General features: G+C 39.1%; 1 protein-coding gene across 11 annotated transcripts in view; it reads left to right on the forward strand.

Moving 5' to 3' along the window:
• The window catches only part of FRYL (FRY like transcription coactivator), a 272,775-nt gene that overhangs the window by 179,016 nt on the left and 71,216 nt on the right, over positions 1 to 22,543 (forward strand). For all 11 annotated transcript variants that reach the window (XM_045474132.1, XM_045474131.1, XM_045474133.1 and 8 more), the window contains 10 exons: positions 1,774 to 1,969; positions 3,025 to 3,149; positions 5,616 to 5,673; positions 7,948 to 8,039; positions 12,297 to 12,469; positions 14,994 to 15,154; positions 15,927 to 16,037; positions 16,836 to 16,990; positions 17,271 to 17,370; positions 19,065 to 19,233. In XM_045474132.1, coding sequence (XP_045330088.1) covers positions 1,774 to 1,969; positions 3,025 to 3,149; positions 5,616 to 5,673; positions 7,948 to 8,039; positions 12,297 to 12,469; positions 14,994 to 15,154; positions 15,927 to 16,037; positions 16,836 to 16,990; positions 17,271 to 17,370; positions 19,065 to 19,233 — 1,340 coding nt within the window. The remainder of the gene's footprint in view (positions 1 to 1,773; positions 1,970 to 3,024; positions 3,150 to 5,615; positions 5,674 to 7,947; positions 8,040 to 12,296; positions 12,470 to 14,993; positions 15,155 to 15,926; positions 16,038 to 16,835; positions 16,991 to 17,270; positions 17,371 to 19,064; positions 19,234 to 22,543) is intronic.

Consider the following 22,543-nt stretch of genomic DNA (forward strand, 5'->3'; position numbering starts at 1 on the left):
GGTTTTTCTATATGTGTATCCATGCTTATTATATATCTATGTAGATTCTCAAGTATTATGTAGCAAGTATTATTTATTTAGTGGAAATTGACACTTGCCACCTTGCATAACATTAATGACCTTATCTTAGTCTCCCCTAATTACCATGTTTTAAATTAGAAGCTCCTCTCCTACTACCATTCTTTATCTCCTCTATCATTCTTCATCACAGTTGGTACTATCTGACGTTGTTTTATTCATTTCTGTATTGTATATCTTCCGCAGTACTCATGATGGTAGTGATTTTTTTTTTTTAAGTTTATTTTTACTTATTTTTGAGACAGAGAGAGAGAGAGAGAGAGCGAGAGCCAGGGAGGGGCAGAAAGAAAGGGAGAGAGAGAGTCCCAAGCAGGCTCCGTGCTGTCAGCACAGAACCTGATGCAAGGCTCGAACTCATGAATGGTGAGATCCTGAGCCAAGATAAAGACTTGGTCACTCAACCAACTGAGCCACCCAAGTGACCTGCTGGTAGTGATTTTTAACAGTGTTGTTTTATTTTGTTTTTACTGCTGCCACAATATTTTCTAAAACAGTAAAACACTGTTGATGAATTAATGAAGTGATATATTTGCTTGGTTTATCTTAATATATAAATGTACTGAAGCTAAGGACTCTGTGTTAGTATTTTTCTGTTTTGTTTTCCTCTCATTCCTTAATCCCAATAGAATTTGGTGTTTGGAAAGATTTATGGAATTGTTCCAACATATTTTATTGGTCTATTGTTTCAAGACAGAAATTTGACAGAATCCTGAAAAATGTGGATACTCTTTTGACACTGCAGTTCCATTTTTAGGAATTTACCCAAGAAAATAATTAAAATTTTATTATAATTAAGCATATATTCAAATGTATAGTGTTGTGTATTATAGGGGAAAATTTCTATTAGTTAAAATGCCCAATAATGAAAATTTGGACAATAAAACCTGATCTCTATAGTAATATAGCATACAGTCATCAAAAATGATGTCGCACTGGAGCACCTGGGTGGCTCAATCAGATGAGTGTTCGACTTCGGTTCAGGTCATGATCTCGCGGTTTGTGAGTTCGAGCCCCGCGTTGGGCTCTGTGCTGACAGCTCAGAGCCTGGAGCCTGCTTTGGATTCTGTGTCTCCTTCTCTCTCTGCCTCTCCCCCACTTGTGCTCTGTCTGTATCAAAACTAAATAGATGTAAAATAAAAAAAAAAAAAAAAAATTAAAAAAAATGATGTCCCAGAAGTATATAGTCTTTTAGTGGAAGATGTTTAAAACACGTTAAGTACATACAAGTACAAAAAAAAAAAACAAAAAAAAACCAGTATTGTTCAGTTTTTGTGAGTTAAAGGAGATATATTCAACATGTTTGTATATGAATTGAAGATTTGTAAAAGAATATACTGTGCTTACTTGGATGTGGGATAAAGGGGATTTTCATTTTGTTTTCATGTGGGTTTTTTTTTTTTTTTTTTTTCACATCGAGCATGTATAAGAAGTTATAAAATGTGGCCTGTTGAAATATTAATTTTGGTCACAAGAATAATAGATGATGTTAAAATGATGCTATGTTTTAATTTTCAGTCAAATATGTTATTCATTTATATCTTACCACCATTCCACAGGGCTTTAGCAGCGGTGGTACTAAAACCGTATGTTAACCATCTCTCCTAAATTGATAGCATTTAGCTTTAGTTAAAGAAAACTTCAAAAAATGTCGTGTTGTTTGCATTCACCTGTTTCTCTTGCTGTTTTCCCCCTTAGCAGCCCCATCAATGCTAAGAAAGTGAACACTACCACAAGCAGTGACTCCTACGTCGGCCTGTGGAGAAACTATCTGCTCCTTTGCTGCAGTGCGGCGACATCCACGACCTCTTCAACATCGGCAGGTTCTGTGAGGTGTTCTCCTCCCGAGACGCTGGCGTCTACCCCTGATAGTGGCTATAGCATTGATTCCAAAGTAAGGCTTCCCAACCTGCCACTGAATTTGAATGGCACCATCAAATAATGGTTTTCAAGTGTCTTTTCCAGGACCATAAAGGCATTTGGTTGAAAAGTGTGTTGCTTGTACTAACGATGAAAATAGTGCAAGAAATCGCATGACTATCGATTCCTTACTGGGATCAATTTCATATGTATACACACGAACACTGTTGTACTGATGGAGGGTCATGCTCACTGAATTCATCGTAGTGAATTTTTTAAAGGAATTTTCATCCCCACCTTTCCTAATTTATTTTCTATAGTTTTCACACTTCTCAGTATCCAAAATAAATTGTTTAAATAAATACCTTCGTCTGAAAAAAAAAAAAAAAAAAAAAAAAAAGAGGTTAGAGTGGGAGAGAGCCAAAGCATAAGAGACTCTTGAAAACTGAGAACAAACTGAGGGTTGATGGGGGGGTGGGAGGGAGGGGAGGGGAGGTGATGGGTATTGAGGAGGGCACCTTTTGGGATGAGCACTGGGTGTTGTATGGAAACCAATTTGACAATAAATTTCATATATTGGAAAAAAAAAATACCTTCGTCGAATTTCCCTAAATTATGTGGTGGTACCAATGATACTTGGTAATAACAGTTGTATAGCCTTCATGCTGTGACACAAAATGTTGCGAGGTGGTTGGAGAAAATTTAGAAAACCTAAGACCTGAGAGTCTTTCTTTAACACTAGTGACTCTGGTAGAAGGAATTTTTTTTTTAATTGGTTTTTATGGATCAAAAGACATAGACTATCAGATGGAGGGAATCAGCCTATTATCTGATGGTAAGTGTCTGTAAGAAATTAGGAGACCCACAGAGCCCAAACTCTTTTAATGAACTTGCAGCGAAACATTGGACAAGTCATTTAATGTTTTTAGATTATGTGCACCACAAGTGAATTTTGAAGCCCCGTTCACAGAAAAATTCCATCTTTCCATGGCCCTTGATGAAATGTTGATGAAATGTGGATGAAGTGCCAAATTATTTAATTGGATGTACTGTCATTAACGGATGCTATAAATACCTATTTTTTTTCAGATTATCGGCATCCCATCCCCTTCATCCTTGTTTAAGCACATAGTTCCAATGATGCGCTCTGAGAGCATAGAGATCACAGAATCCCTTGTTCTAGGCCTTGGCAGGACCAACCCAGGAGCTTTTAGGTAATTATCTTCGTATGTGTTCTCTATGCATTAAACCAGCTAATGTACTATTGAAGAGAAGGCGTGATAGGGTACTTACTATCCGGACAGTTCATGTCAGTCCTGACATTTACCAGGTAACTATAACATTGAATGAGTCCTGTAATTTCTCTGATCCTTTATTTCTTCATTTTGACTGGACAGATAAGAATTACCCAATATTCTTCACAGAATGACTGTGAAAATCACATATCTATTCTGTATAAATAGGTTCTAAAAATGAGAAAATGCCATGTAAATTTTTAATACTTTTCTACCTATTTACACAGTGATGTGATTATTTTACAGTTTTGGTCTATTGGCTAAAACTATCATTTTTCCTGTTCTTATTCAAGAGAATTAGGTTATTATTTATTTATTTATTTATTTTAATGTTTATTTATTTTTCGGAGACAGAAAGAGAGAGAGTGAGAGGGAGGGAGGAAGGGGCAGAGAGCGAGGGAGACAGAATCCGAAGCAGGCTCCAGGCTCCGAGCTGTCAGCACAGAGCCCGATGCAGGGCTCGAACCCACGAACCACGAGATTATGACCTGAACCAAAGTCATACTCTCAACCAGCTGAGCCACCCAGGCACCCCGATAATTAGGTTATTTTTTAAAAGAAATATTTACATACATATTTTATGTCATCCTTGATATTTTTTATACTAATGAAAAAAATCCTTCATTTTTGCCTGAGATTCTGCTTGGTCCTTGCCTTGCCTGCTAGGCCTTGTAGTCATTCTTTTGAGATTGTCCTCCATTGATCTCAGGTGATGTTTCATCTCTGAGATAACACATACAGCAGAGACTAGGTTAGCTAATTATGTCTGTGTTTGTGGGGTGGCGTTCATCATAAATGAAGTCTTGGAAAATTATTTTGTGATAAGTAAATACATTATTGTGCTAATGGAAAAAATAGGATCCAAGGATGATCTCAGATTCTTAAAAAACAAATTCTCATAAAGAGAAACAATCCTCAGGCAAAAACTGTAAATATCTGCAGTAGTTTCCATAGATGATGAAATTGTGGATGCATTGTGTTTTCTTATTATCCTTTTTTATTTTTCCAGTTATCCACAATGATCACATTTACAATTCAAAGCCATAATATAAGCAAAGATAAAGTTATCATTTTCATGAAGTTCATACCTTTTAACTTATTAATGCTATTTATAAGAATTAATCCTAAGGAGATAATCAGAAACGAAGGCAAAGATATTCACTGAAGTAGTATTTATAACAACAAAAATTAGATAAAATTGGGGCACCTGGCCAGCTCAGTCAGTAGAGCATGCGACACTTGATCTTATGGTTGTAAGTTCAAGCTCCACGTTAGGTGTAGAGATTACTTAAAATCTTCAGGAGTGCCTGGGTGGCTTAGTCCGACGTGGGCTCAAGTCATGGTGTCACAGTTGGTGAGTTCAAGCACCTCATCATTCTCTGCATTAACACCAAAGAGCCTGCTTGGGATTCTCTGTCTCTGTCTCTGTCTCTCTCTCAAAAAAAAAAAAAAAAATTTAGGGACACCTGGGTGGCTCAGTCGGTTAAGCATCCAACTTCAGCTGAGGTCACGATCTCAGAGTTCATGGGTGTGAGCCCCACATTGGGCTCTGTGCTGACAGCTCAGAGCATGGAGCCTGTTTCAGATTCTATGTCTGTCTGCCTGTCTGTCTGTCTCTCTGCCTTTCCCCTGCTCAAGCTCTGTCTCTCTCAAAAGTAAATAAATATTTAAAAATAATAGTAATAAATAATTTAAAAGGCTTTAAAAAATTACGTAAAATTTAATGAATCAGTGAGAAATGAAAGTGGTTAGGAAAATTGTGGTATCCTACTCTATAAAAGAATATTATGAATAAATTAATGGCATTTAAAAGTCATTATGCTATTAATGGGAAAAAGGATACCATCCTATGTATTATAAGGTTTCAACTATATAAAATGTGTGTGGGCTCAAAATGATGGAACAACAGTCTTAATGGTACTTACCTCTGTGAATTAGAGTAAGTGGCCTATCCCATTTTTTTCTGCTTTCCAAATACAGTGTGCATATGTTCTTTTGTAACCAAAACAAAACAATAAGGATTGTGTTGGAAACAGTAGAATTAGGGGGCACCTGGGTGGCTCAGTTGGTTAAGTGTCCGACTTTGGCTCAGGTCATGATCTCGTGGTTCACGAGTTCGAGCCCCACGTCGGGCTCTGTGCTGACAGCTTGGAGCCTGGAACCTGTTTGAGATTCTGTCTCTGTCTCTCTCTGCCCCTCCCCTGCTTGCGCTCTGTGTGTGTCTCTCTCTCACTCTCAAAAATAAATAAACATTAAAAAAAGATTAAAACAGTAGAATTAGGGTTAACACTTGCATTTCACATCATTATATTAGTGTTTACATATTTTCACAACAGATTATACCCATTCAGCTATTAATTTAAAAATATATCACTTCCCTTCTAGGGAACTAATAGAGGAATTGCATCCCATAATTAAAGAAGCACTCGAAAGAAGGCCAGAGGTAAGTGTGTATTTTTCTACCATTAAATATTCATCAAGTACTTGTCTTCTATATTCTATGTCAAAATTAGACATAGAATTTTGTCAAAAGTTAGAAATTGAGAAGTAATTACGTAAAAGATCATCTAAAGTAGTTCTAAACACTTTTTTAATATACAAAACTCCCCCCCCCCCCCCCCAGGAGATCTTTATGCAGAAACTCATTACATAAAAGATATTAAATTGCTATAACTAGAGTGAGGGCAGTCAGGATCTAGATGGGTCAGCAAACTTCCTGTAAATGGCCAGGTAGTAAATATTTTCACCTTTGCAGGTCCTACTATCTCTGTTGCAACTGCTCAGTTTTGCTGCATAGGTTACTAAACAAAGGGACGCAGCTAGATTGCAATAAAATTTTATTTAGGCAGCAGTGGGCCAGATCTGGCGTGTGAGGTCCATATTTTGCCAGCCCCAGGTTTACATTCCCAAATCTATAGGTTTGTGTTCTGTCCTGAGCAACTTTTAGAAACCGCAGGTCCAGTGGGACAGGCAGATATGCAAACCATAACTATAACAATGTGTTATTCACTCAAACGAAGTCGTAGGTAAGAGGTTGTACAGACTGTGGAGAGGAAAAGCCTCTGGCTCTGCCTGTGAAGGAAAAGTAGGCAGGAAGCACCAATATTTGAGCTGAAGTTTGAAGCACATTCCTTGGTGGATAAGCAAGGGGAAGACATTCTAGGCAGAGAAATAGCATTTGCAAACTTTATGAAAGAATTTGAACACTGCAGATTCTTTTGCGTGATTATATTATGGAGAAAGTGATTGGTTATGCTGCAAAGCAAGGTAGGAATTATCTCATGACAGACTCCTGGTCTCTGCTTTATTTAGTAGTCCAGTGGTTACCGTATGGCATAGGCATCCGAGAATTGCCTGGAGAGCTTCCTAAAAATTATAGATTCCTGGGCCTGTTGAATGAGAATCCCTGGAATGGAGCCCAGAAATCTTCTAAAAACCACTGTAGATGAGCCTGGTGTAGATGACTGAGAATCACTGCTCTTTATGTCACCAAGGAATTAAAACAGGAGAGGGAGATGGGGATAATAGCTACTCTTTAGAAACTGTAAGACAGCATCTGTACTTCTTTATTTCCTTTCTTTAATTTAGCCTGGTGGAGTAGTGATAGTATCCCCATTTAGTAATTGATTAGACTTTTGTTTCAGAATGATCACGTTGATTACAGTATAGCATGAAAGTTAAAGGATTACCAGAGGAAAATGGAAATGGGAGCAAAATTAAGTAGCAATATTTATACTTCAGAATTTCAGGGGAGAGAAGTCATCATAGCAAGTGAATAGATAGGTACAATGGTGTGCCTTGAATGTAAGATTTATTTTGAGTGCTGTAGACTCAGTCTTTCTACAGGGATGAGATGAAAACAAGTCAGTTAAAACGTTGCAGAAATCCTCAAAAGCTGTTTAGAAACCATCCTGTTCAGTATGAATTGCTGTAAACTTTATAAAGAGCTAAACGAACTAGTAGTTGTAATGAACTGGTTATCAGCAAATTGGCCTGCTTATGCAAGGCAGGAATCTGGATTTTGTAGGTTTCTAGTTGCTCTGTACTGTGAAAATTACATCATGGTGACATAATGAGCAATAGAAGAAAATGATGCAGCAAATCTGTCTCTTCCTACTACGTGAGTTCCCACTGGAAGCAGAATCCAGTGGAGATTTATAGCAATTATAAGCTAGCCATTTGTCCTTTGGCTCTAATAAGACAAATTTATTCATACCATAATGATCAGATAAATTTTTTCTTTTGTATTTCGTTTTTGTGTCAAAATTAATCCGTGAGTGGAAAACTTTGGCACAAGCAAAATCTGTGGGGTTTCTTCATTCTCCTGTGTGTTATTTTTTATTTTCCCCGCCCTTCTGTTATATTCGGGGGGACATCTTAGGGATTCTTTTGCTTTCAGTGAGAACAGTTGACTAACCGCTTCAGTTCTTCTGAAGTTGTCAGATTAACAAATAACCTAAAAGTAACTATAACTGTGAGGTAACTATAGGATTTTATTTTCTCCCCCCACAAGGAGTATGGCCGCACAAACTGTCATGTGATTTTATTTGGCTCATTAATCAAACTATCTGCACATGTCTCTCTGATTCAGTGGCCACTAGACTGCTCAAAGTCCACATTACACAAACAAAATAATCGCAAGGAGCCCTAAAACCCTAAGTTTGCTATCAACTTCCCGGAAGGACTTTTACTTAGTATCTTTCTATCTCTGGAACAGAATATGAAGCGTCGCAGGCGTCGAGATATTTTGCGAGTACAACTGGTACGAATATTTGAACTGCTGGCAGATGCGGGTGTCATTAGTCACAGGTCAGTGTTGGATTTTGATTTGTAAAACTTTGATTAAGGAACATAATATTGTCTCTTATGAAATACATAAAAACAAAGCATGCTTGCAACAATAAAAACCTTCAACGCTGTGAGCATTATTTGCCAGTCCATCTAGTATTAGCCAGTGGCTAAAAAACATGTTGAAAAAAAAATCTACCACTAGTACTAGATTGCTTCGGGAAAAAAATGGGTATGACATTCCTAGGATTTTGATATTTGTAGGAATCTAGTAACTCAGGCAAGAGGACAGTAGCCTTGTTTTGTGACTAAGTTAACTTTATCTTACCTCATTTTAAAGATGTCTTTCTTGGGTGCCTGGGTGGCTCAGTCGGTTGGGCGGCCGACTTCGGCTCAGGTCACGATCTCGCGGTCCGTGAGTTCGAGCCCTGCGTCGGGCTCTGTGCTGACAGCTCAGAGCCTGGAGCCTGCTTCAGATTCTGTGTCTCCCTCTCTCTGACCCTCCCCTGTTCATGCTCTGTCTCTCCCTGCCTCAAAAATAAATAAACGTTAAAAATAAATAAATAAATAAAAATAAAGATGTATTTCTTGTAGACTGTAAAATCATATATATATACATCTATCTATACATCTATATAGATAGATAGATGTATATATATATATATATATATATATATATATATATATATATATATATAGGCTAAACACTATAAAGTTTACAAATTTATCCCAGTCATCTATTAGTCTATCCTATTGGGGAAAATCACAAAATCCATGAACATAAATCATAATTCATAACTTTCCACCCTTCCCCAATGAAGACATTGTTAGAATAAAGGCATTTTGGCACTAAGACCAGCCCCTCGAGGAAAATTTCATCAGCTTTGGGTTGAGAACTACCTATTTCCTTAGGAAAGATAATGGTGTTACCTGACTATTTATTGAAGGAGGGAAAAAAAGAGAGATCTGATCGTCTTCAAAAAAAGGTAACTGAAAAGAGATCCTGAGGAAAAAAGAATGTTAATAATAGTGCAGTGTTGTTACTCTGGCATTGTCCTGCTTATTTCTGAGTACCTCCTCCCTTTCATAGTTCGCATCAAGTGCTTTTTTGACAAGTGCTTTCAAAAATAGAGCTTTAATTAAAGAGAATTTAAACCACTGATTACCTTTTCTTTTATAGTAAATGAAAAGCAAATGAGAAGAAAGAAAAAGAAACATCATTCCTTTTTTTTTTGTCCTACACAAAAATAAAACAGTGGAAGTCAGGAAAAGAGAATTTGAAACATGCTGGGCTTCATGCAAAAAATCAACAACCTAATACATACCTGGATCTTTTTTTGGTTGTTGCTTTTAATGTAACGTTAGTGAATGGAGAATCTTTGAATGGTACTGTTTTGGGGAACTGCAGGATGTTGGTGTATTTAAAATTTAACTGCAAAAGCTGTACTCACCATTGGGCAGTAGTGGTTTTGAACACAGTTGTGGTTTTGGTTTTGTTTGATTTTTTTTTTTTTAATTTTTTTTTTTTTTCAACGTTTATTTATTTTTGGGACAGAGAGAGACAGAGCATGAATGGGGGAGGAGCAGAGAGAGAGGGAGACACAGAATCGGAAACAGGCTCCAGGCTCTGAGCCATCAGCCCAGAGCCCGACGCGGGGCTCGAACTCACGGACCACGAGATCGTGACCTGGCTGAAGTCGGACGCTTAACCGACTGCGCCACCCAGGCGCCCCTGATTTTTTTTTTTTAAGAGAAAGTAATCCTATAAGGCTGTTGCTATTATGGACTTTTTATTTCCTTGATTAAGGCAAAAAAGATGAATTCCGAATGCCAAGAAGGCAGAGATCTTTGTTTTGTTCCTCAAGCTGATCCTGTGTGCCTCATGCATAGGAAGTACTCAATGAATATTTGTTAAATGAATGAATGTTTTATTCTGGGTCAGGTTGCAGTCTATTAAATTGGTTTCCCATCCAATAATAAATCGTGACTCAGAAATTAAAAACACTCATTTAAGGAATAAAGGGAAACATTTCAAAAAAAAAGGAAAAGAAAAGAAAAGAAAGGTGCCTGGGTGGCTCAGTCATTAAGCATCTGACTTCAACTCAGGTCATGATCTCATGGTTCTGGAGTTCGAGCTCCGCATCAGGTGAGCTCGAGCTCCATTTGGGGTGAACATGAGCCCTGCTTGGGTGAACCCTGCTTCTCTCTCTCTCTCTCTCTCTCTCTCCCCCCCACACACACACACCCTCTCTCAGCCCCTCTCTCACTTGCACCTTTTCTCTCTCAAAAAAAGGGAGGGGACACATTTCATTATGAATTCATTGAACATATTTTTATTGTAGACTGATATTTTTAAGATGCTGTAATACCATGGTGATTCCTTACTCTTGTTTTCATGGCTTTAGGATGTTTATTCTTTTGAGAGAGCACATGCAAGTGGGCAAGGGGCAGGGAGAGAGAGGAGACAAAATCTGAAGCATGCTCCAGACTCTGAGCTGTCAGCACTTGAACTCACGAATTGTGAGATCATGACCTGAGCTGAAGTCGGATGCTTAACCAACTGAGCCAACCAGGCCACTCCTACGATGTTTACAAGAAGCTCTTCACAACTATTAAAAATTAGTTTTACTTTTAAAATCTTGTGTTTTAGAAGTACTTTTCAAATATAGCAAGGAAAACTGATCAAAATGAATGTAATGTAACATCATCATTTATATAGCACTTATGGTTTACTAATAAGATTATGATTCATTTTCTTTTATGATTTCATTTTCTCTTTCTTACATAGTAACTCATTTATAGTCTTACTAAAATGTTCTGAGGTAGCTACTGGTCAAATCCTTTATAAACAATGGAACAAGACTGGAACCCAAGACTTCTGACTAACCAAAGGAGCCTTTCTGGTCTTTGGTTTCCAGGCAGAGAGCCCTTGCCTCAGGGAAAAAATTACTGCAGATTTTTGAGACAATTCCACGGGTATAAGAAGACTTGAAAACCACCACTTGTACTTGAGTTCTCTTAAAGTTTTGTGTCCCTAGTACTACCTGTTTTAGAATCTTGCAGAGAATAAATACCTAATGGATATTTGATTGATTATGCTAAAGGCATGATATGAATATGCGTGGCAACTAGGAGAATATATAGAGCTAGTCTTTCTTCTTTCTACCCTTCTGAACTGATCCTTCCTATCCCGTATGCCTCCTTATTTCCTTATTTTGAAAAACTATATATTTTGCCAGAGAAGGAATAACATTCAGCACTCAGAATAGTCGATTAAAAGCAGATATGGAATTGAATAATATAAATTGCAGTAGTTTCTTGATTAAGAAGCACCATCTAGGGGCACTAGGGTGGCTCAGTAGGTTGAGCATCTGACTTTAGTTTGGGTCATGATCTCATGGCTCATGGGGTTGAGCCCCGCATCAGGCTCTGTACTGACATCTCAGAGCCTGGAGCCTGCTTTGGATTCTGTGTCTCCCTCTGTCTCTGCCCCTTCCCCATTCACTCTCTCTCTCTCTCTCTCTCTCTCTCTCTCTCAAAAATAAACATTAAAAAAAAAGAAGAGGAAGAAGCATCATCTAGGAGCACCTGGGTGGCTCAGTCAGTCAAGTGTCCAACTCTTGATTTCAACTGAGGTCATGATTTCAGAGTCATAGGATCGAGCCCTGCATTGGGCTCTGTGCTAACAGTGCAGACCCTGCTTGGGATTCTCTCTATCCCTCTGTCTCTGCCCCTCCCCTACTCACATGCTGTGTCTCCTAAAATAAACTTTAAAAAAGCACAATCTATCTCATTTGTAAGCCAAAATCATGTTCATTTAATTTTTGTATATTAAGTTGCACACTATCATGACCATGCCAAGTTTAATACACAGTTAGTTGATCCTTGAACATAGATTCGAGCTGCATAGGCCCACTTGTATGTGAATTTTAACAGTACGGTAATATAAATGTGTTTTCTCTTATGGTTTCATTTTCTCTGTCTTTATTGCAAGAATATAGTACATAATATGTATGACATGCAATATATATGTTCATCAACAGTTTATGTTATTGGCAAGGTTTCCAGCCAACAATAGGCTATTAATTGCTAAGTTTTGTGGAGTTAAAAGTTATATGCAGATTTTTGACTGGAGTGGTGTGAGTGGGTACCCCAAACCCCCCCATTGTTTAAGGGTCTACTGTGTATTATTCTGGTTTGATTACTAGGAATTTATTTTGATTGAAATTATAATTTAAAATCACATTTTCTTTTTTTTTTTTTTTCCAATATTTTCAGTGCAAGTGGTGGCCTTGATAATGAAACACATTTCCTCAACAACACTTTATTGGAATATGTAGATTTAACTCGACAACTCCTGGAAGCAGAAAATGAGAAAGACTCTGACACATTGAAGGATATACGATGCCATTTTAGTGCCTTAGTGGCGAATATCATTCAGAATGTTCCAGGTAATTATTTTCAGTTTCTTTTTTTTTTTTTTTTAATTTTTTTTTAATGTTTTTATTTATTTTTGAAGGAGAGAGAGACAGAGCATGAGTGGGGGAGGAGCAGAGAGAGAGGGACACACAGAATTTGAAGCAGGCTCCAGGCTCTAAGCTGTCAGCACAGAGCCCGATAAGGGGCTCGAACTCACGAACTGTGAGATCATGACCTGAGCCGAAGTCGGATGCTTAACTGACCGAGCCACCCAGGCACCCCTATTTTCAGTTTCTTAAAACATTATTGAATTTTTTTTTGTTTGTTTTGTTTTGTTTTGTTTTTGTTTTTTTTCAACGTTTATTTATTTTTGGGACAGAGAGAGACAGAGCATGAACGGGGGAGGGGCAGAGAGAGAGGGAGACACAGAATCGGAAACAGGCTCCAGGCTCTGAGCCATCAGCCCAGAGCCCGACGCGGGGCTCGAACTCACGGACCGCGAGATCGTGACCTGGCTGAAGTCGGACGCTTAACCGACTGTGCCACCCAGGCGTCCCAAAACATTATTGAATTATTAAGCGACCGTCATATATTTTCTTCCCATGAGGGTTTGCAGTCTCAGGTGCTAAAGCAGCTAAAACATAGTGGAAAATATGTCAGCATAACATGGATGGCAAGCGTTTGTTTTAGCTTTCAATTAGTGGTGTGAGTAGAAATCAAAAAACAACCCCACCTAGATTTTTAATGATAATCAAGACACTAACAAAAAATTTAAGAAGTCAATAGAATAAGTTCTTTTATTTAAAAAAGTTTTTTTTAATGTTTATTTATTTTTGAAGGAGAGAGAGAGATAGTGCGAGCCAGGAAGGGGCAGACAGAAGGAGACACAGAATCCGAAGTAGGCTTCAGGCTTTGAGCTGTCAGCATAGAGCCTGAAGTAGGCCTCGAACTCATGAGCCATGAAATCATTACCGGGGCCAAAGTCGGACGCTTAACTGACTGAGCCACTCAGGTGCCCCTCGGATAAGCTTCTTTAGACAGACTTGTTCTAGGCGTAGTAAGCAAAAAGAAATAGTAATGAGAATAGAATTAACAAGATACTTTTGAGTAATGGAAGAAGGGTGTAGGCTGCAGTTACAAAATATACCAAAGATACAGTGTTATTGACTGGTTCCTTTAAGGTCATTGTACCTATTGTTGAGTACCTACCAAATGGCAGATAGTGGTTTAGGCACTAGAAATATTAATTTATGCAATTACGTTTTAAAAAGCCATAAATTGGGGCGCCTGGGTGGCGTAGTCGGTTAAGCGTCCGACTTCAGCCAGGTCACGATCTCGCGGTCCGTGAGTTCGAGCCCCGCGTCGGGCTCTGGGCTGATGGCTCAGAGCCTGGAGCCTGTTTCCGATTCTGTGTCTCCCTCTCTCTCTGCCCTCCCCCGTTCATGCTCTGTCTCTCTCTGTCCCAAAAATAAATAAACGTTGGAAAAAAAAAAAATTAAAAAAATAAATAAATAAAAAGCCATAAATTCTGTACAAGTGTAAGACATAAAAATGTGACTGTAGCCTTTGGTATAAATGTAAATACAATTTTTTTCTTTTTCTTTCTGAAAAAGAATAATTTTGTTAGCTTTAAAAATACATGCAAACAGTTGGCTTTTAAAGTAAGAGCATGGGCTGTATTTTATAAGAGAGTCCAGTAAGCATTTCTTAGGTACCTTAATTTCAAGTGCAGGAGCCCTATTTGGAACTTTAGAGGAAATGATGCCAGTTAGAGGAAAGAGCATTCTTTCCCTCTAACTTTTCTGATCTGAAGCCCATTAACATAAAGATAGAATTTAGTCCATTACTAAACATTTTTCTACAACTTCCAGATTGGCTCATTAAGATACTATTGGGTTTCTTCAACAAGGATTGACACCGAGAATTTGTAGATGGAATTTTAACGTGGAGAGAATCTGCGGAGATCATCTCAGCCAGTCGTTTTCAAACTGTGTCGTTTTTCCTCTGCTGCCAGCAGCAAGAGGCAGCAGAATGGGTTTGGACTCTAGGCCTTACCCCTGAGTTCAAGTAGATCAGCCCCTCCTTTGTCTGTTTTGTGTATCAAGATTCCATGTAAGGATTCTTGATTCTTTGACAAAGACAGCTGTGCTGCTAAACACATACAGCTTAAAAACAACTTATCTCGTCCAAAGATTTCACTTGACATTGAACCGAGATCCAGGGTTGTGTTCGTGTTGATGTCTCGGCCCCGCTTGCCGTGTAAGCAGCAACAGCCAGGGAGAGAGGCAGGGTCCTTGTACCTCCCTTGAAATCGTGCTTGCGGGTCCTGAATCTCTCACAACACTATGCTGCGTGGTGTCATAGTCTCAGCCCTGTTCCTGTGGTTTGCATATGTGGAAATGATTTCTGCCACGGAGGAGGTTTTTGGCAGTTTAAGATAAAAACTTCTGCTTTCTTTTTTATAATATTGCATATTCAATGCCAAATAAGTTGGCATGCACATTAAAATAAAGGGAAATGGGAATCATTGTTTTCCCATCTATTTTTTATTCACAGTGCACCAGAGAAGAAGTATCTTCCCTCAACAGAGCCTTCGTCACAGTCTGTTTATGCTGTTCAGTCACTGGGCAGGCCCTTTCAGCATCATGTTTACACCCTTGGACAGATACAGTGACAGAAATATGCAAATTAACAGACATCAGTACTGTGCCCTAAAGGTATTTACTTAGAAATCTGCTTTCTTTTTTCTTACGTGAAGAGTGTAAATTTTTTTGTCTCTCATTGCCTAGTATTGTAAAGAGGATAGATTTCTTCTTAGTACCTTGAGAACATTAGAATAAATATTTGCCTGCTGTATGAAAACATTTATACTGTATGCAAATGCATAAAATACAACGCAAAGAAGTTACAGAATCCACCCAAAATTTATTTATTTATTTATTTATTTATTTATTTATTTATAAATGTTTTCATTCATTTCTGAGACAGAGAGAGACAGAGCATGAGCAGGGGAGGGGCAGAGAGAGAGGGAGACACAGAATCGGAAGCAGGCTTCAGGCACTGAGCTGTCAGCACAGAGCCCGACACGGGGCTCGAACTCACGTACCGTGAGATCATGACCTGAGCTGAAGTCGGACGCTCAACCGACTGAGCCACCCAGGCGCCCCTATCCACCCAAAATTTAAACACTATTTTCTTAAAGAACTGAGAATTGCTTCTTTTTCCTTAAGTACTTTTTCTTCGTCTTTTTCCCCCCTCTTCTCTTCCAGTACTGTTCAAACTCCATGCCTAATTTGATATCATCCATTCACTTACTACTCATAATAGATTACTTAGTTTCAAAAATTACTATTACGCTTTTCTTTGTAAAGAATTAAAGGTATTGTGGCCACATAAGCATGAATAAAAATATCCTGCCTCTTCACATTAAACAGCCAACATATAACCTCTTAAATGTTTTAAATGTAATTCTAATATTATTGTTTGAAGGCTATGTCTGCTGTACTATGTTGTGGCCCTGTTGCAGATAATGTAGGACTTTCATCAGATGGCTATTTGTACAAATGGTTGGATAACATTTTGGACTCTCTGGACAAAAAGGTAATTATGACAGTTCCTTTAAGATTTCATAATAAATGGCACTGCATTATTTGGAGTTACAGTATGACCCATTGAAAACCAATCTTTTTTTTTTAATAGGAGACAGATTAGAATATAAACAAAAAGCATATTATATAAAATTAAATAGGATGCAACAATTTAAGAATTTTCTAATTCTTATTTATTACTTAAATAATGTTAATTATTATAGGGTTAATATAATAGTGTATACATATATCTCACAATAGGGTTCTAAATCTAAAGTATATTAATATAGAATACATTGAGCTCCATGGAAGAAATACATGTTATTTGTTATGCTTAATTTCATTTTTTTTGACCACTCCCCAATTAATCTTTCTTGTCTTCCCTATTCTTTATTCTCCTGCTGTACATGCATAGACTTCACAATTTAAAATAGAACTTACATTTTTTTCCCCTCAGAATAATTTTTGTATTAGGTTATCCGAGACAAGAATAAAGCTTGATAAAAATAACTGGAGAGGTTAATAACTCACTTTTCTGAAAGCACTGAATCACTGTGCATATTCATCAGCCGCCTTTAGGGCTCTGCTGGAGGAGACAATTGTACTACGCAGAGTCTTGTGGAAAAATGTATAGTTTATCCATGTCATTTGTTTCCTTTTGGCTAAATAAAATGAGAAGAGGTTGAACAAAAGGAGACTGAGATTTGTGCTTAAATACAATAAATATATATACTGTGTTATTTGAATAAAAATATGGGGAAGTAGTTATATAAATTTCTTTCTCCCGGGCAATCTTGTGGCCTTTCCTTAGGTTCATCAGTTGGGCTGTGAAGCAGTTACATTACTGCTGGAGCTGAACCCGGATCAGAGCAACCTGATGTACTGGGCTGTGGACCGATGTTACACTGGTTCCAAGAGAGTGGCAGCTGGCTGCTTTAAAGCCATAGCTAATGTATTCCAGAACAGGTACGCTAGAAACTGGCTTCCATATTTTATTTAGCTTTTTTTTTTTAAAAGAAAAATACTAAGAAACCAGTGTTTTGCTTCCCTGAGCTCTAATGAAATGTAACCAAAATAAGAATAACGATCACCATGCATCTATTGTACCTTTTGCCTTAAAAACAAACCCCTAGTCATTTCATTGCTTTAAAAGCTGCATGTCTGCAGCTCTGCCCTTTGCGTATCATATTTATTAACGGTATGAAAGCCTCTAAACATTTACCTAACATGTAAAATTTGTCCCTAGGGATTATCAGTGTGATACAGTGATGCTCCTGAATCTGATCCTGTTTAAAGCAGCTGATTCTTCTCGAAGCATCTATGAGGTTGCTATGCAACTTTTACAGGTATGTAAGCAAATGTTAGTTAAAATATTTTTTAAGTTTATTTATTTATTTTTGAGAGAGAAAGAGTGCAAGCAGGGGACGGGCAGAGAGAGAAGGAGAGAGAGAATCTCGAGCAGGCTCCACACTGTCCACGCAGAGCCCAACACAGGGCTGGAGCGGAGATCAAGAGTCCGATGCTTAACCAGCTGAGCCACCCAGGCACCCATAGTTAAAATATTTCTTATTGAGGATTTCATGAAGCATTGCTATCTATTCTTGCCTTGAAAGTCTATAAATATTCAGCTTTATTTTCAGTGGGGAGACATGGTATCAATTCCTGATTATCATTACAAATAGAAGACAAAGATAATATGGGCCACTTAAGTCTACAAATAATACAGACTGTTCAGAAGTGTATTACAAAGGGGTCACATACATACTCCCACACATGCACCTGTATGTGCCTATATGTGTGCAAGTCCTTACACAAATTGAGTGGTCAGGACCTGCCAGATAAGAATAATGTGAGCCAAATGATTTTTTGAGAATGAAGTAAAAAGTAATTAGCTCTTCTTTGATGACCTTGTATAATTTTTCTTTATTAGACCAAGAAAAATAACATAGAAAGTTTACTTCCCAAGCATGGATATTCCATCATCATACAATATCTAATTGTTAATAGGGTGAGATTTTTCACTTTTAACCAAGAATGAGATTCAATTAGATGCTGATTTTTCCAGAGGGCTTAAAGTGGTATTGATGGTGGTGGTGACCATCTCGGGAATTACACCCTAATGTCTTAATTAATTAGGAAGAAAGTTCAGTGGTCTATATAGTGTAATGTTAAAGAATTTTTCTTTTTTTAAATTTTTTTTTTCAACGTTTATTTATTTTTGGGACAGAGAGAGACAGAGCATGAACGGGGGAGGGGCAGAGAGAGAGGGAGACACAGAATCGGAAACAGGCTCCAGGCTCTGAGCCATCAGCCCAGAGCCCGACGCGGGGCTCGAACTCACGGACCGCGAGATCGTGACCTGGCTGAAGTCGGATGCTTAACCGACTGCGCCACCCAGGCGCCCCAAAGAATTTTTAAATCATATTCCTTATTTGATCTGTATGTAACCAAGATCTATTTGAAGATTTTTTTTCACTTATACATGTTTCATATAATCCTGTTTTTGAACTGGGAAGTGGTAAATTTTCTTCAAGTAATGGTATAGTGAGTTGCTTAAGTCATTTTCAGACTGCTACTGCCTCATACTGTTGGCATTAAGCTCAAGGAATATAAAGCCTTGTAAACAATTACAGATCCTTTGCAAACATTTCTAGGAATTAGAAATTAACATCTTGGGGCGCCTGGGTGGCTCAGTCGGTTAAGCATCTGACTTCGGCTCAGGTCATGATCTCACGGCTTGTGGGTTCAAGCCTCGTGTCAGGCTCTGTGCTGACAGCTCAGAGCCTGGAGCCTGCTTCGGATTCTGTGTCTCCCCCTCTTTCTGTCCCTCCCCCACTCATGCTCTGTCTCTCTCTCTCTCTCTCAAAAATAAATAAATGCTAAAAAAAGAAAAAAGAAAAAAAAATTAACATCTGGAATACTTTTAATATACATACCTATATTATTTTTAAGCTGGAATAATTCTTGTGAGAAGATTTTATTTTTCGATTATAGCTGAAATTTAGAGGACTCATGAAATCTTTACTCTACATTCCTGCAGATCCTGGAACCGAAGATGTTTCGCTATGCTCACAAATTGGAAGTTCAGAGAACAGATGGAGTACTTAGCCAGCTGTCTCCTCTGCCGCACCTGTATTCTGTTTCGTATTATCAGTTATCCGAGGAGTTAGCAAGGGCTTATCCTGAGCTAACTCTTGCCATGTTCTCAGGTATGATCATTGAACTGGTTAGTGGGTTTTCGTTAGGAATCGTTTCTAAATAGCTACTTTTAGGACATTTTACATATATGAAATTTGAGGTTGAATCAAGACAAAACATGTCTTTAAAGTTTTCTTTATTTATCTGTACACCACATGTGGAGCTCAAACTCATGACCCTGAGATCAAGAGTCGCACACTCCTCTGACTGAGCCAGCCAGATACCCCTAAAATAAAACATGCCTTTATGTGAGAGAATGTTTTTTCTTTAATAAGAACTCTTAATACTAATCCCCTCATGATATGTAAATTTCTTATTAATGAAGTCTTTCCAGGCTTCTCACTTTGCCTTCCTTTCTTCTTTGCCTTGCAAAAAGTGGAAAAAAAAAAAAAAAAAAAAAGAGGGGGCTTCACATGCAATTTAAAAACATGTTTGGGGGGGGTGCCTGGGTGGCTCGGTTGAGCATCAGACTTTTTTTTTTTTATGTTTATTTTGGAGACAGAGAGAGAGAGAGAGAATGTGAGTGGGGGGAGGGTCAGAGAGAGAGGGAAACACAAAATCCAAAGCAGGCTCCAGGCTCTGAGCTGTCAGCACAGAGCCTGACATGGAGCTTGAATTCACAAACCACGAGATCGTGACCTGAGCTGAAGTCAGATGCTTAACTGACTGAGCCACCCAGGCGCCCCAAGCATCAGACTCTTGATTTCATCTCAGGTCATAACCTTGCAATTCCCGGGATTAAGCCCCACAGCGGGCTGCCCGCTGATGGTGCAGAGCCTGCTTGGGATTCTCTCCCTCTTTCTCTGACCCTCCTCTGCTTGTGTGCATGTGCACCCTTTCTCTCTCTCAAAAACATGAGCTTTAAAGAAAATAATTAAAATATTTCTTGTGGCACCTGTGTGTGGCTCGGTCAGTTAAGCTTCTGACTCTTGATTTTGGCTCATCTTATGATCTCACAGTTTGTGAGATTGAGCCTTGTGTTGGGCTCTGCACTGATAGCACAGAGTGTGGTTAGAATTCTCTGTATCTGTCCCTCCCCACCTTGCATACACGCACGTTCTTTCTCTCTCCCTCTCTCTCTCAAAATAAATAAACATTAAAAAATAAATAAAAATAGGGGTGCCTGGGTGGCTCAGTCAGTTAAGTGACTGACACTTGATTTCGGCTCGGATCGTGATCTCGTGGTACGTGAGATTGAGCCCCACATCGGGTTCTGCACTGGCAATATGGAACCTGCTTGGTATTCTCTCTGTCTCCCTCTGTGTCTGCCCCTCCTGTGTTCTGTCTCATTCGCTTTCAAAATAAAGAAACAGCTGGAGCTGGGTGGCTCAGTTGGTTAAGCTTCTGACTCTTGGTTTTGGCTCAGGTCATGGTCTTATGGTTTCATGTGTCAGGCTCTGTGCTGGCAGCATGGAGCCTGCTTGGGATTCCCTCTCCCCCTCCCTCTCCCTCTTTCTCTCTCCCCCTCTCTGCCCCTCCCTGACTTGCATTGTCTCTGTTTCTCTCAAAATAAATACATTTTAAAAATTAAATAAAGAAATATACTTTGAAAATAGAAATAAATAAAAACATTTCTTTGGTAGACGCAGAACTTCCTGAGTCTTCTAGTATATAACTTATCTCGTGCACTGGTCTGTCATTAATAATAAAAACGGGCAGAGATAAGGATCCAGGTTTCTTTCTTTAAGGAAAACCTGTAATCGTAGGGAAAGGGCCTGCAGTGCCTTAAGCAAAACTATCGCTTAGGATCCCACATTGCTTTCTGGTTCAATTTCCTTTCCTTGGGGCCAACAACTATTCCCGCCGTGAGCGTCTAAAACAGAGGGACTATGTGTCAGGCAAGATGTGCTCTCTATCTGGATCTGTGAAGACTCAGCTTTAGGACAATTTTTGTTTAAAATCTAGTTTAACCTTCTGCCCAGTGGACACTATTGCAAGTTCTCCTGTAGTTCTTGAATTTTCACCAAAGAGTTGATTTTAACACCAAACACTTAGCTGGTTTTTCTACCTTTCACTTATAACAAGACCTTATTTTAGTCTGAGAATTGGACAGGCACCAAAACAGACATCCAGGGGATTAGAAAGTTCTCCTGTGGACCCTTTCTTTCATTTAGTCCAGACATGGTGACCTTCACCTTCTTTGGGCATCTTTCCACAGCCTCCATTCCAGTAGTGGAAATATTCCCCATCCCTCACTGACCTGACTTGGGAGGGGGAGGGGTACTATTTAAATTCCTGTAACATTCAATCTTAAAGTGGTTTGCCTGTTTGGTTTGTACCGGTAGATGGCAGTGACCGAGCCCTTCCTTTTCCGTAACTCCCGCAGTCCTGACAGCCCTTTCAGGATCCGTGTGCATGGTCATCGGTGCAAAGCAGTGACCGCCATGGCCACTGATGCTGCTGCCGGCCTTCTTCTCAGGGCTCCTACACAGAGAGCAGAGCAGTCCAGCGGAGTATCAGAGCTTCAGAAATGGGTTGGGATGGCAGCTGATATGAGTGTAGACCATGCCCACAGCTCAGTCACCTTGTCCCTTTTCCTTCAGTTCTGTCATCAGACGCCCTTGTCAGTAGGATTGGTTAATTATAACTGTTTTGCTTAAAATGGTTTATTCTAAACCAAAATATAGCCTGTCAACCTACTCAGTGCAGTTTTCACTCTGATTGTTTCCAAGGCAAGATGAGCACAGTGCTTCTTAGGGGTTGTAGAGTACAGCTGTCAATGTAAACTTTGCCCACTTTGAAATTTGAGGGTCCCGCCCCTTCCTCTCTCTGGACCGCTTGCGGAAATCTTTAAATGTTGTCCCCTCCCTGGCCCTTCCCACCCTTGCTCTTCCCATCGCTTTCCTCCTATACACCCACTTCTTCTTTATTAATTTTTTTTTAATGTTTATTTATTTTTGAGAGAGACAGAGACAGAAAGCGAGTGGGTTAGGGGCAGAGAGAGAGAGAGAGGGAGACACAGAGGCAGAAGCAGGCTCCAGGCTCTGAGCTGCCAGCACAGAGCCCGACACGGGGCTCGAACTCATGAGTCGCGAGATCATGACCTGAGCCGAAGTCAGACGCTCAACTAACTGAGCCACCCAGGCGCCCCTGTACAGCCACCTCTAACCCATGTCCTGCCCCTTTACCTTGCCTTGAGTGTCTGCATCCACTTTTTTCATGCCCTCCACCCTCATGCATCTTCATAAATAGCCTTAAGACTCCGTTGGCTTGAGTTTCCTCTTTGTAAACTTATTGAAGGCTTTCCCACTGCTGAATCTAATCACTAGCTTCTGGTCTTCAATCTGTTTGCTACTTTGCCCAGCAATTAATGTCAGTCAC

Source organism: Leopardus geoffroyi, chromosome B1 (genome assembly GCF_018350155.1).
Source record: "Leopardus geoffroyi isolate Oge1 chromosome B1, O.geoffroyi_Oge1_pat1.0, whole genome shotgun sequence".
In the NCBI taxonomy this organism is placed as follows: Eukaryota; Metazoa; Chordata; class Mammalia; order Carnivora; family Felidae; genus Leopardus; species Leopardus geoffroyi.